The sequence below is a fragment of the Meleagris gallopavo genome, chromosome 7, assembly GCF_000146605.3.
Source record: "Meleagris gallopavo isolate NT-WF06-2002-E0010 breed Aviagen turkey brand Nicholas breeding stock chromosome 7, Turkey_5.1, whole genome shotgun sequence".
NCBI lineage: Eukaryota > Metazoa > Chordata > Aves > Galliformes > Phasianidae > Meleagris > Meleagris gallopavo.
The window spans coordinates 20,413,014-20,426,905 of record NC_015017.2 but is presented as its reverse complement, the minus strand read 5'-3'; the positions used below and the strand labels follow the sequence as shown (position 1 = coordinate 20,426,905).

The window sequence follows — 13,892 nt, the reverse complement described above, 5'->3', positions numbered from 1 at the left end:
GAATTATTTTAATAAGATATTTCCATTAAAATGCCTAAAAAAAAATCCAAGTTATACCACCATTGCAGCCAATTAAACTGCCTAGTCTCAAATAGTTATGGGAAATAGTTGGTCATGATAACATTTATATTGCTGAACGGCTTTTTCCAATTTCAGTCTTGTTTCTGAATCAAAATAATGTGGCTGTTCCATTTTTTCTCATAATTAATGACTTCTAAACTACTTATTTCTTTCACTGCTGGCCTTTTAATTACTCCCAAACAGCATTCTAGAGACACAAATATTGAATAATACGGGATAGTTATATTCCATGTCTTACACATAATATTCCTCATTATATATCCCCAAATAACATAAAACGTTTCAGTACCAGTATTGCTTTCCTGATGCACTCTATATGCCTATTTCTGCAGCACTTCTGCCTTGCTAGTTTTTAACCCTTCAGAATATACTTACATTTCATTTTTCCTACCCAACATTTCCACACTAGTATTTCATCATTAAATGTCATACTGGTTTTGAGTAAAAAGCAGCTTGCCATAGTTATTCCTAATTGTAGTATTTTCTTATTGAGTAACATCACTTCTCTCTTTGATACCATGCAAAAAAAGTTATAAATATGTCTTAAATTTTATAAATATGCTTTTTCACAGAGATGCCAAATTATCGAGTTTAACCAGACTAATTTGAGACTCCTATGGCATACCTTCTAAACATACAACAAAATTGAATAGAAATAATTGATAAATATTTGTAACTATCGTTTTTAGTGAAGTTTTCACTTATGCTAACATAATTATATATAGCCCAAATTCATCTGCTGTGTTTGTATCATGTAATGTCAGTATGAAAAAGCTTCCTAAAACCAAGGTATATCACATCTAAGGATTCTTTACCTTGTAGCTAGTTTCTGGCACAAAACAAAAATGGTATGATACAAGTATTCAGGACAAATATATATATTGTTGTATTCTGAATTTAGCAAACTGAAATTATGGTCTTCTGAACTGTAGAAGACTGGAGTCTGCCTGCATTCCCCTTGTCTGTGAACACCACTGAAGAAATGACTTGCATCTCTTGCATACTACATCATGTTATATCCTTTTTCCTTATGGCATTTTAGAGAGCAGACGTGCAAGACTTGTGGTGTAGAAAGGAGAAAGTCAGGAGTTAAATTTTCACATATATTGGTCAAGATATGTAATTTAAAAATATTTTCAGCAAGTTATAAAAAAAATATCAGAGAGAAGAGTAGCAAGAATGTGGGTTGGATAAAGTGTTTGTTGTGATATAAAATTTATGTCATATCAAATAATGCTTAGTCAAATTATTTTATAACTTAAAAATAAGAGATCCAAAATATTATATCCTCACTGTCTTTCAGGTACTCAACCTGTTTCTGGCCTTGCTCCTGAGCTCCTTTAGCTCAGACAACCTTGCAGCTACAGATGATGATAATGAAATGAACAATCTCCAGATCGCTGTGGCAAGGATTCAGAAGGGCATAGATTTTGTGAAGAGAAAAGTGCGTGAATTCATCCAAAAAGCCTTTGTTAGAAAGCAGAAAGTTTTAGATGAAATCAAACCTCTTGAAGACCTAAACAACAAAAAAGACAGCTGTATTTCCAACCACACAATAGTAGAAATAGGTAAAAACCTTGCCTACCTTAAAGAAGGGAATGGAACTACCAGTGGCATAGGCAGCAGCGTGGAAAAATATGTTGTTGATGAAAGTGATTACATGTCCTTCATAAACAACCCAAGTCTCACTGTGACAGTACCAATTGCTGTTGGGGAATCTGATTTTGAAAATTTAAATACAGAGGAGTTTAGCAGCGAGTCAGACCTGGAAGAAAGCAAAGAGGTAAGACTACTTCCATCTTAAAAATTCTCTGATTCATTTTAATTTCCTAAAATTACTGGTGTTGAATAAAAATCTATATTTAATTACTGTATGCCAGAGTATGAAAACTTGTAAATGTATTTGAGATAAACTGATGTAAGATTGCAAATTTTGAATGAGATGATAGTACAGTATTGTATTTAACTTAAAAATCAAGCTGTGTAAGATATATATTTTTAATAATATTTTCTATTTCCCTCTATTTTATTGTATTTATTCACTAAGAAGAAAATGCACCAATTTAATAGCTTTGGATAACGGAAGTCTTACAAAATGTTGGAAAGTGTTGTGCAAGTTTCTCCATATTTACTTAATCAGTATAGTTATTTGCTTCTTCCTGCTTTCTAGAGAGTTTCCTATCGAATTCATAGTTTGTTCTGATGCTTTTTACCTTTTTGATACAATAAAAACAAACAAATAAACAAAAACAAACAAACAAAAAAGCCAACCCATTTGGATACATCATATTGCTACACTGGACTGGCATCATTAGATAATTTCATATGTATTACTAATAACCATCTGATAGTAGCTGAACTGCTGAAGAAGTGATGTCCTTGCATTGAAAAGTTATAAAGCTGTATTTCTCAGTGCAATATCCTTTCACATAGCTACTCACAGTCATTTTTTAAACTTTAACATGTTTGCATCTGTTACCTACTGTGAAAATAATAAAAGGCACCTCTGGCACAACATGGTGCCAAATGGATGACTCTAAGCTAACATTAAGTGAGTAGCAGAGGATGTCAGAGCTTTCATTACCATTTTAACCCAGTGCTCTGTGCAGTTGTGTATGGTGGAGGCACACCACCTCAAGTATAGTTAGTCTGTGCTGTGCTCAATACTAATGCTAGTTCATTCAGGATTAGCATGGGCATTTTTGAACAGTACTGCATGCTGTGATATAGACATAAACAAACAAAAAGATGTTCATAACAGATTTCTTCACACTTGAATGCAAGGATATGAATATGGATAAGATTCTATTAATTCTTACCCCAAGATTCTTTCTTGCACTGTCTGCATCACACATTTAGTCATATTTTTTTGTCTCTCTTCAGACAATCCTTTATTATTCTTTCAAAAATATTTTTTTACAGATTGTTTGCATTACTGCCTATCTTACTTTTCATAACCATGCCTTGTGTGTACAACAGAACAGAAATTCTTTTAGCTTGGTCTTTAGTTATTTTCTGTAATGAAGAGGTTGATTATGGAAAAAGTTCCTGGTCTTCAGTCTAGTATCATTGATTCCATTCTATCCTTTTGCTTAGGATGAGAAACAGAATCTTTTTTCAGGCACCTTATGAGAAATAGGGCTAGCACATTGTTCCGTCATTCCTTTCTCCATCGTTAACATTTCAAACTTTACTGGTGACTAAGGAACAGCAAATTTCACTTCTAATCTAATTAAATTCTATCTGACAGTGAGATTTCCTATTATGTTTGCATGTCATAATAATGGCACAGGTTATTTTCCTCTCTTGTAAATCATGTAGTTTTTTGTCACAGGCCTTTACCTTCTGGGTTTGTTCTTTTTTGTCCTTCTTATCATCTTCAAGTAGATCTATCGTTTTCAGTCTTTTCATTGCTTAACAACTAGTAATACCCAGAGGATGTACTGAAAGCTTGGGAATAAAGGACCATAAGTTAAATTTCAGGAAATGTAATACTTTGGATTTCTTCATCACAAGAAGAAATATTTATTGCTATCTTAGTGGAGTAACAAATATTAGTCTGTGTTCTGCAGTTGTCTGTAAAGTTAGTATTAGTGTAGTATTTCAATCCATTTCAACAGAGCTGGCAGCCTACGACGTTAATGAGAGAACATTCTAAATACTGCAGTAGGAAAGTATGAAGAAGATATTGTTAGTTTATTTTGCAGATATATTGTAACTGACAGTGACACTTCAGATGATATTACTGCATGAATGGCACTGAAAGAAAATTTTCTAACAGGTATAGTATTGAAATGTTAACTGCTAAGTCCTGGTAGGATCAGAAGCATGCACTCAGGAAAACATTGCTCTAAACTCTCCTCTCCTCACTTCTTTAGTCTCCTGCCCACATCCTGGTATTAGTAAACCATGATTTAAGGTGTGCTGTAATGCTTTCCCTGCGCTTGTTCTTTTTTTTTTAAGGTTCTGAAGCTATGTACATATTAGCTGAAATGTTATCAAAATGAATTATAGCTCTGATAATTTTTAATTGACTACTTCTCTGTGAAAAGTAATTTGGAAATGTAGTTGAATTGCACTAATTTAAATGCTCTCTGTCAGTCCAATAACAGGAAGAAGTACTTTAAACATTTTCATTAGTGATTATTAAATTATTTTGATGCTGAAATCTACTTCTGAAAATGTAGTGAAGTATTCTCCATGCTGAATCCGCAACTATTGCACAGAAAATGATCTGTGATTCACTGATCAAGCAGGAACATGACTTCTAGCAGTGCCAGTAAACACTGACATCTGTTTTGAGAAATAAATCTTTCTCTGCTACAAGTTCTGTTTTTAAATTTTTGACATCAAATAGTTAGTAGATAAAATATTCTTACTCACTAAAATGCAGTTTTTTATCCCAATTCTAATTCCTACTCTTCACTACATGATTCTTATCAACTATGGTTTTTGGTACAGAGAAGAATAGAGGCATATTAATGACACAACCAATGCTCTAGGCATGAAGTTAGCAATTAAAAAGTGACAGCAAATGACTTTTTGTTCAAGACTTCAAGTTTTTTGTCATGCCATAATGTGCCTTCATGTGCCCTAACATGCCCGCTCATGTGATCCCATTTATATGAATCTGCTTTTGCTGACTGTTGATCTGCAGACACCTTATTGCTTACAAACGCAAATTAGAAGCACTCAAGATAGAAATTGGCACCAAACCACCTTCAGTTAGCAGAATACCAAACGAAAGGCAGCTTAGGCATCAATGTGCTGTGAGGTCATCTGGCCAGATCCTGATGAGTGTGTCTGTTTGCTTTTTTGCATGTTTGTATATAAACATGCATACATGTATTCCTTGTGATGTAGGGCAATAAGAATGAGTTTCTACAGAATAATTTATTAGCAAGTTTTAATTAAGTATGTTAATGTTTGGTGAATCATTGTTTTAACATATATCTTTTCAAATATTTTGATGAAAATAAAAACTTGCTTATACCCTTCTAGAAACAATACATACAATACTGTACATGCCAGTAGGTATGGGTTCACGTTATGAAAAGCTGACCAGAATTTTCTAGAAGATTGCCTTTGAAACATAAAAAGAAATAATTCTGAAAACATTGTGTCCATAAGAACTTTACTGGTTGAATACATTGCAATAATGAACACACCCTAAATAAACCGTTATCATAAAAGTAGGCTCATTAGCATATATGGGGACATTATGCTGAGACTGTTACCCTGCTCATGAAACTATGTAGACTTGAGATGCACTGCTGCTTTCCAGCACAAAAGCTATAAATATATTTTTTCATTTTTAGCTTTTTAAGTACTGTGGGGATGTTGTATGTAGAAAATTTTATAGAGCATGTATTCTGTGTAATAATTAGATTTTTATTCTTAGTATAACTTTCAGGCTCGCAATTACACCGTGCAGAATTACAAGGTATTTTTAAGTGCCTTAGAGAATGTGATATCTCCTAATACTGTTGCAGACATCATAATAATGTATATTTTACTTTAGGCAGTATTCAGTAATCTAAAAGATACTTACTGTCTTGTGTTCTCACATATATTCATATTTTTCTGAATTACTGAAAAGTAAATGTATTGGATCTTTACTCAGCCAATATAATTGTATAAGAATTTCCAGGCAAAAAAAAAGCTGAGGTTCTGTGTCCTGAACTTCATTTCCTACCATTCTTACTTCTCACAGGAGTAGAACCAAGCTGGATCAGTCAAGAGTGCAGCTCTGGTACCTTTTAGTCGAGGCAGAGCATCGTGTCACCAATTTTACACAGGTTACCTAAGCAAATTATACATATATATATTATATAATCACTTTTTAATGGATATTGACTGGCCTGCATGTTTTTCAGCTAACCCGTCCCATTCATTGCAATAGAGTACAAACATGCACAGCTGCTCTCTGCTGAGCACAGGACTTGCATCACAGCATGGTCAGGCGAGATTGGCAGCCCCAACATTTCTATGGTTTAGATGCTATACTTTTCATTATATTCTAACTGTATTTGGCAGTGCATGCTATGTACCTTTGCCAGTCTTGTTGGTAAAATTTTCAGGATTCTAGTTTTGAAGGGTTTTCTTTCCTTTCATAGGAAGACAGAGTATGTAACTCACCAACTTTCTCTTAAGAACCTTATTAAGACCATTTGTAAATTGTGTTGATAATGAAGGGCTGTGAACTGATTTGGAAAACTTTCATAATATTGTATTATCTAGATTTTAATGTTGGTAACTTGCAAATTCATGATAGCCATGATTATTTTTTTACACGTTTCCTTAGAAATGCTTTTCTTCAGTACTCATGTAAGCGTTTATTTATTTTGGAGGTTAATATACAGTACTTGAAGCACCATTAAGCATGAAATCATTTAATTTCCACAGTCAAAGCATGTGACCATCATTTGGTAAAAAAAAGCTTATATTAAATGGGTGTTTGGCTGGTCAAACATTCAGAGATCAGTTCTGCTCTTACTTACACCCACACTTACAAGTGTAGAGGTGCAAAGAGAAAACTGATGACAAAATCTGACCCAATTCAGTCTTTCCATAGCTCTTTAATTTATGCTTACAAACAGACTACCTCCCCAAACATGTAAAATTGTCTGCCCCGAGAAACTTAAACTTATTCTTACCTTATGGGTAACAAATACAGTTCAGCAGTTTAGTGAATGAGTTGCAGTGTTTGGACCAAAAGGTCTTCAGTTTCAGTATGATTTGCATCTCACGTATTAAATGGGATCGTAATATTTACAATATGATGTTGCTTTCAGTTTGGTAAGAAAGTAGAGTTAAAATACACTTATTAAATAGGTTTTTATCTTTTCTTTTGTAATGATTAGTCATACTTTGATTTACAAATATTCATTATTCAAAATTCTTTCCTACTCTGAAAAATTGAGTCTTTGGTTTGTTTATGAACTGATCACATCCCACTGTCATGTGTCATAGTGATTCATATTAAATTGTGAGATATTGTTTCACCTTGTAGTTAGTTTAATTAATCTTTATAGACAGCAGTCCCATGCTCTTTCAGAAATATCCTTCCACTACTTGTGTGAATTAAAAAGCCTTTAAAAGTGGCTTGCAACAAGTCTGCTTTTGCAAATATTTGCACTGATACTTATGATGCTTTTGCTTTCATTGAACATCCTTGCAAATATCTTCATTTATCAAATGCTCATGAATGAGTAGAATAAAGTAAATATGAATATCATTAAAGTTCAGAGAGGACTGTAATTTAAGAATCATGCTTTTCTGCAGTATTTGCAAAATCAGCACATAATTGTTTAGCCTTGATTCACAATGTTCTGGGTTTTCTTGAACTGGTGGAATTATTATGCCTTACTGTATAAGCTTAGAAAGAGTGAAATCCAGATTCTACTTAGCTATACCAGTGGAATTACAATGATATTTAGCCACCTGGTCATTTTTATAGGCGATGTAGCTGTATGGGAAATAGACTGTGTAAGTTTGAACATCATATTATTATATAAGACAGAGATCATCTCATTTTTATAGTGACATACAAATAGCACAAATAGCAAGAAAAACATATGTATTTCCCATCATTTAACATTTTCACAGGTATTTGGGAGGAATGGAAATTAATGCAAAGTGAAAATAGTGGTTTCCCTTAATGCTATCTTACTGCTTCTGTCTATTCTGCTCTTTGCTCCTTCTGTCACTTAAATTTTGATTTTAACAGCTATTAGTTGCATCCTGGCCAATCATGAAATTTCAGGCTTCATTAAAAGAGTTTATCTGAGAGCTGTTTAACTTCTCTGTGATAATTATCATGAAAACAAAGAAAGAGATATTAGAAGCTCGAAGTGGCCTGGCTGTAAGTGAAGCAGAATTGTATGACGCTATGAGATGTTGTGAAGGTTCAGAAAGTAATTTATTTCAAAAACTTCCTGACCTAAACTTGGCTGCTGCTTTTTGCAATGCTTCTCTGTTAGGCAAGCTGCTTTCCACTTTCAGTTTCTATCTTGAAGCTAAAGTAAAAACTCTCTCTCATCCTGTACTGTATTGCTGATGGAAGCATGACTGGTAATGCTGTTGGTAAGCGTGACATAAAATATATGTGTAGCTATGATAATCAGTATATTGCTGCTTTTGAACCACATGTTAACTGTCTTCCGTGAAGACACAAAGTACATTCTGAGTTTTTGAAAATTAGATTCTTCTGAGAATAATTTCCTTATCATGCTATTCAGAATTTATTTTTTTAATTTTTTTTTTTATAATCTAGCATCATAGTACTTGAAGAATATCTAATAGTTGATCTTGATAAATATCCTATAGTCTGAGTGACTAAATATTTTCGAAATCTAGAGGCATGGTATCAGAAAAGGCTCAGAAAGGACTTGTTAGCATTATCAAAGGTAAAGTTTGGTATTGATGATTATCTTGTTCTTACAGGTTCATTCTTTTGAAAAGCTGTATACATATGTGGTGTATAGCATTGCCAAAATCCAGTCTTTGTAATGCTGCTGAGCAAAGAAAAGAGTTTACTGGGTGCAAAGGTAACTTTGAGATATGTTCTGGTGAAGAGCTGGGGCATATGCTAAATACTCTAATATCAGGGTCTGCCACTGAGGACAGCTGATTTTTTTTATTGTGTGGACACTGAAATTCCAGTTCAGTGATATAAAAAGTCTTTTTATGTGCCAAAGCATATGGACAAGACATAATCAACAATAACATGACTTATTCCCAGGTGAGTCTTTGTTAAATACATAGAAATCAGTGCAATGTCCCTTGGTAAGTTGCTCTGTACCAGAAGAGAAATTGGCTGTGGAAATACATGATTATTACTGACAAGTCTTCCTGGCACACTGACCTCAATTGATTTGGTGAGATCTTAAGATATAATATCACAGAACCTTCAGAGCTGTTTATAATGCATACAATTTTTTTTTATAATTATATAAAATGCTGCATAATAAATTTAGTTTTAAAAAGAACAATGAAACAAAAAAATAACCATTTATGTTGAAAAAATAACCATTTTTCTTCCCTATATGATACTTAATTATTATTGAATTTACTGAATAATGTTTGTAGTGTTCTCATTCATCTAATGATCTGTGTGGAGTTAAATTCAGGTGTACAAGAACGGCATGCTAAAGAAATACTCTATTACATCAACAATGGAAGACTTAACAAAATTCTTGGTGGGAAAAGGCATTTTATTGTTGTTGTGTTTCAAATATCAGCTGCTGATTCAATTTAGCATTTTTCTGTTTAGCTTAACTTCTGTGATTATTATTGCAGCTCTTTACAAGAAGCATACCAGATTTTCAGTAAGAGGAGGCTTGTAAGATAAAATTCACCATCCATACTGCCCCACAGAAATAAAGATGGCTTTCTGATGTACCTGATAATTGACTGTTCTACTGTTTCATTTTCTAGCTTTTCTTCCTGATCATTTTGATCCCACCTTTCATATTGAGTTATCTATTAGTCTTGTGCATTTTCAATAATAGGAATTCATTATTCCTACTTAAAATTAACATGTGCTGATTAAGCTGATTAAGTATAATATCCGAGTTACTAAATTCTTCCTTTTTCCTGTAAAAGAATCACAGGATAGTAGGTCCTTCAAATTTATATTTTAACCAAATCATGATTTTTGTTTGCTCTGCTACTACTACAGCATTCTGCTAAAAATGCTGTCCAGACTGGAATGATGCAAGCAATATTTTAAGAAAAGTTTACAAGCAGATAGTCACTTCTCAGTTTAAAAGTGATTTATTGTATAGTATTGATAAGCATTAATTTTGATACCATATGTACATTTATTTGGAATGTACCTTGAGTTTACAGCGTTTTTGCCCTTTTCTCAAACTGATGATTGAATTCCACTTATTTTTATATGCTGTGGTCCTTAATTAAGGATTAAAGTATTTATCCCATACTTTCCATCTTCACCATTGTAGAGGCAGTATTCCGTAACGACCAAACTGCCATATGCTGCCTGCAGGTTTGAATTAGATTACAATGGGAGACTTTTAAATGCTAATTTGCAAAAAAAGTGTGCATCCATGCGTGTACATTGGAAATAAACTTACTATATGCTTATGCACAGACTTAAGACGTGAATATGTAAACGTTTCAAAGAAACGGAAGGGGTTGTGAATATCACTGCAATTACCTGCATAATATACCATACAGGAAATGTTTTGGTTTGCTTTGTCTTCCTCCTCTAAAATGTGGTCAACAAGTGTACCATGGTACACAGAAATCATAGTTAAGCCTCTGTCAAAATCATGATATATTGTCAAATGTCTTTTGATAAATTCAGAATGAGTGAGAAACAATTTTTTCTTTGCTTAAAGAACATACTGAATCTTGGTGGCAGTGTAAAATTACCTTGAAGTTTTACGTTCTGTATTCACATACTATTACTGTATACATTTCCTTTACAAAACCTTTAGAAGTTAGAGCTTCTTGAACATGTTTTAAAGGAATAATGCCTCTAACTTAAGTTTTAACTGTCAGCAAATATATATCTTTAACATTTCCATGGATCTTACCTCTGCCTAATATTATTTCCCCACAGAATGTGTTCTGACTCTGCTTACATCATTCCCTTTATAAAATTAGCTACTGATCAGTGCAGCCATTTTACTGATGTTATACTCCACATAGTGATAACATTAGAAGAGTCATAGAATGCCATGATCAAACTACTTTTACTTATTCTAGTACTCATATTTGTCTGTTGCCAACACAATATCATGGTGTGAAAGAGAAGATTTGGATTATATTATCAGTATGATTAATTGGTTCAGTATTGTGACAGTATTATTTTTAAAGCATTTGTTTTCACTTGAATCCTCCAAAAATTTTTTTTGTTGTTTTATAGTTATTGGACATGTATGTGTACTGTAACAAAGTAATAAGTAGTTTCAAAGTGCACAATAAAATCAGAAAATGCATTGGCAATAGAGAATGCAAAATAACAGCTACTGCTCTTAAAGTAATGTGATGCTCTTTTAGAAATAGAAATTTAAACTATCCTGTACAATTCATAATATGTGTTTTCATGTCAATGATAATTAAAAGTTTACATTCCAACTTTTTAGATTATACAGTCTTGATAGAACAACATTTACTTGGGACATGAAAATACATCTCTATAGCTTGCTCTTGGTTTGGTCATGACTTTGGAAAAGTTATTTGTATTAACAAAAAATTATATTAGGTGTGATCTAAAATGCAGCCACATGATTGGAATAATAAAGCAGTACAAAGTGTGGAAGGCACCCATTCCTAACTTATAGGAATTTTTTTTTAAGAATTCTTGTATCTGTCTCAGAATAGTAGTCTAATTATTTCAGCAATTCCTTATATGAAAACATGAAAATATTTTCTTGAGGGAAAATACATAATACAATTTTTCTAATCTTGTGACCTCACCTGTAGTAGAGCAATTTGGCATTATATATTGTATATCAAAAATTATTCTTTTAATTTCAGAGCACGAAATACATGCAAAAGATTTTGATATGCATTTCAAACATTAACATCTATTCAAAATAATTTAAATTTGAAAAAATAATGGTACACATGGGTTTTAATTCACAGAAATTAAATGCCTCCAGTTCATCAGAAGGCAGCACAGTTGATATTGGACTACCTCCAGAAGGGGAGCAGCCAGAAGTTGAACCTGAAGAATCTCTGGAGCCTGAGGCTTGTTTCACAGAAGGTAGGAAAAGCAAAATACACTCACATGATAAGGCCTAATTTTGTTATTGTGGGCTGGGATCTATTCTTAGCTGAAATCAATAAGCTGACTTGTGATTACAGTTATATTTTCTTTCTGTATGAGTATCTCCTTCATAGGTGCTGTTGTGGTGCTTTCTTTCTTATTGATAGCTATTATAAAACTTACAGAGCTTCCATTTCAAATATTGAAACTAAGGCCCTCAAATATTCAGAAAGATACTTATTTACAGCCATCTATTGCAGTATTTCTGAAATGAGCCAAATTGCTTTTGTTCATTTGTAATTCCTAATAAATACTAACCTTTTTTTGACATCTCAATTTATTGTCACACTTAGGCTGTGTGCGAAGATTCAAGTGCTGTCAAGTCAGTGTAGAAGATGGGAAAGGGAAAATCTGGTGGAATCTTAGGAAAACATGCTATAAGATTGTTGAACACAACTGGTTTGAGACCTTCATTGTCTTCATGATTCTCCTCAGCAGTGGTGCTCTGGTAAGAAGGTGGAACCACTGTGTCTATTTTAAGCAGCAAGCATTTGGAATTACAGTTCATTTTGTAGCTACAGTAAACATCAGAGTTTAATATCCAATTCAGTGATGTTCTAATGCCAATGGATATGAACAAATATTTGGCATATATTGTGGTGTACTTGTAAGTTTTCTCTCAGGCTATGAAAGAAATTGTTGGATGAATTCAAAATGTAGCTAGTGTTCATGAAGATAAGAAATCAATTACATCAGTCTGGTGCTCACGTCTCTATATTCTTTTTATATACTAGCAACTCTTTTTTCTCAGAAGAGATACATAGAATATTATTTGATTGCAGAGCTAGGAAGATATCAACAGCAACTTGAATTGCAAAATGAGATGTAAGGTATGATAATGATTCAATCAGTTTTTTTGCAAAATTGATGTTAAATCAGGTACACTGAGTAAGTACTGAACCAACTAGTTTCTCATAGCAGGAGCAAAATACAGTGCACTTGCTACATTTGTGTTCCAGGTTGCAGTGATTCACCATTGATCTAGATCTTTCCTTTTGAAATTTCTGTTTAGAATTGCTTTGTGGATTGCGCGTATAGTTTGGGTTCAATTACTCATTTCTCAAAATTATATATCACAAGGCATTATTAAATTTGTAATGTAATATGAATAATTTTGATATAAAGTTTTGATACAAAGTTGGAACTATCACAGGGGAAACCCTTATGCCAATAAGCTATTGCTATTAATGGAAATGAATGAAAATGAGATTTGGAGAATAGTATTACAATAAGTTTCATGAATCATTGTCCAGCTCAGCTGAAAGATGAGTACTACAGTGTTATGAAGACTACAGTATTAAGTGAAAGGATATTGGGAAGAATATGTGGCTTATCATCACATATATCTTTTCAATTCAAATACTTTCTTGGCTACTATATCTTGCATTACAAATTGGGAAGTCATTTAATTATATCCTCAAAAATCTTTTTCACAGGCATTTGAAGATATATACATAGAACAACGTAAAACTATCAAGACCATGCTGGAATACGCTGACAAAGTTTTTACTTACATCTTCATTCTGGAAATGCTTTTAAAATGGGTGGCTTATGGCTTTCAAACCTATTTCACTAATGCATGGTGCTGGCTGGACTTCCTGATTGTTGATGTATGTATTCTTTTTCATATCATGTACACAAGCTCTAAAAATCACAGGATTATGTGTTTAGATAAACATACTGTTCTAGCCAAAGGAAGTTCTGTTTTAAAATTGTTGTTGTGATATGGTTTATAATTCTGTTTGGAAAGAAAAATTATGCAGATGTACTTATTATTCTAGATTTTTTTTTCTTTTTTTTTGCTGCTATTCTGTAGTTTTATGAAGTTATTGAAAGTATGCTTTTTTGGTAATTTTGCTGTGTGGAATGGATGTTGCTGATCTTTATGAGTTTTAACTGTATGTGGAATTTGAGTATTTGAAAGCAATTGATTTAAAAGTTTCTAACTTTCTACTTCTTTAATGTGTATCCTATCACTTATGTGATGAAAGACAAATACTTCTAGGAACTC

The 13,892-nt window shown here is 32.9% G+C and overlaps 2 protein-coding genes across 3 annotated transcripts in view; one reads left to right on the top strand and one right to left on the bottom strand.

The window, feature by feature from the left end:
* Positions 1 to 13,892, bottom strand: part of LOC100546506 (sodium channel protein type 2 subunit alpha) — a 276,701-nt gene that overhangs the window by 155,503 nt on the left and 107,306 nt on the right. The gene's annotated exons all lie outside the window — the stretch shown is intronic.
* Positions 1,390 to 13,892, top strand: part of LOC100546354 (sodium channel protein type 2 subunit alpha) — a 29,325-nt gene continuing 16,822 nt past the window's right edge. The window contains exons 1-4 of one of the 2 annotated variants that reach the window (XM_019617148.1): positions 1,390 to 1,864; positions 11,698 to 11,818; positions 12,175 to 12,329; positions 13,318 to 13,491. In XM_019617148.1, the coding sequence (XP_019472693.1) occupies positions 1,463 to 1,864; positions 11,698 to 11,818; positions 12,175 to 12,329; positions 13,318 to 13,491 (852 nt within the window). In that variant the 5' untranslated portion in view covers positions 1,390 to 1,462. The remainder of the gene's footprint in view (positions 1,865 to 11,697; positions 11,819 to 12,174; positions 12,330 to 13,317; positions 13,492 to 13,892) is intronic. The other variant, XM_031554204.1, reaches the window with a different exon arrangement.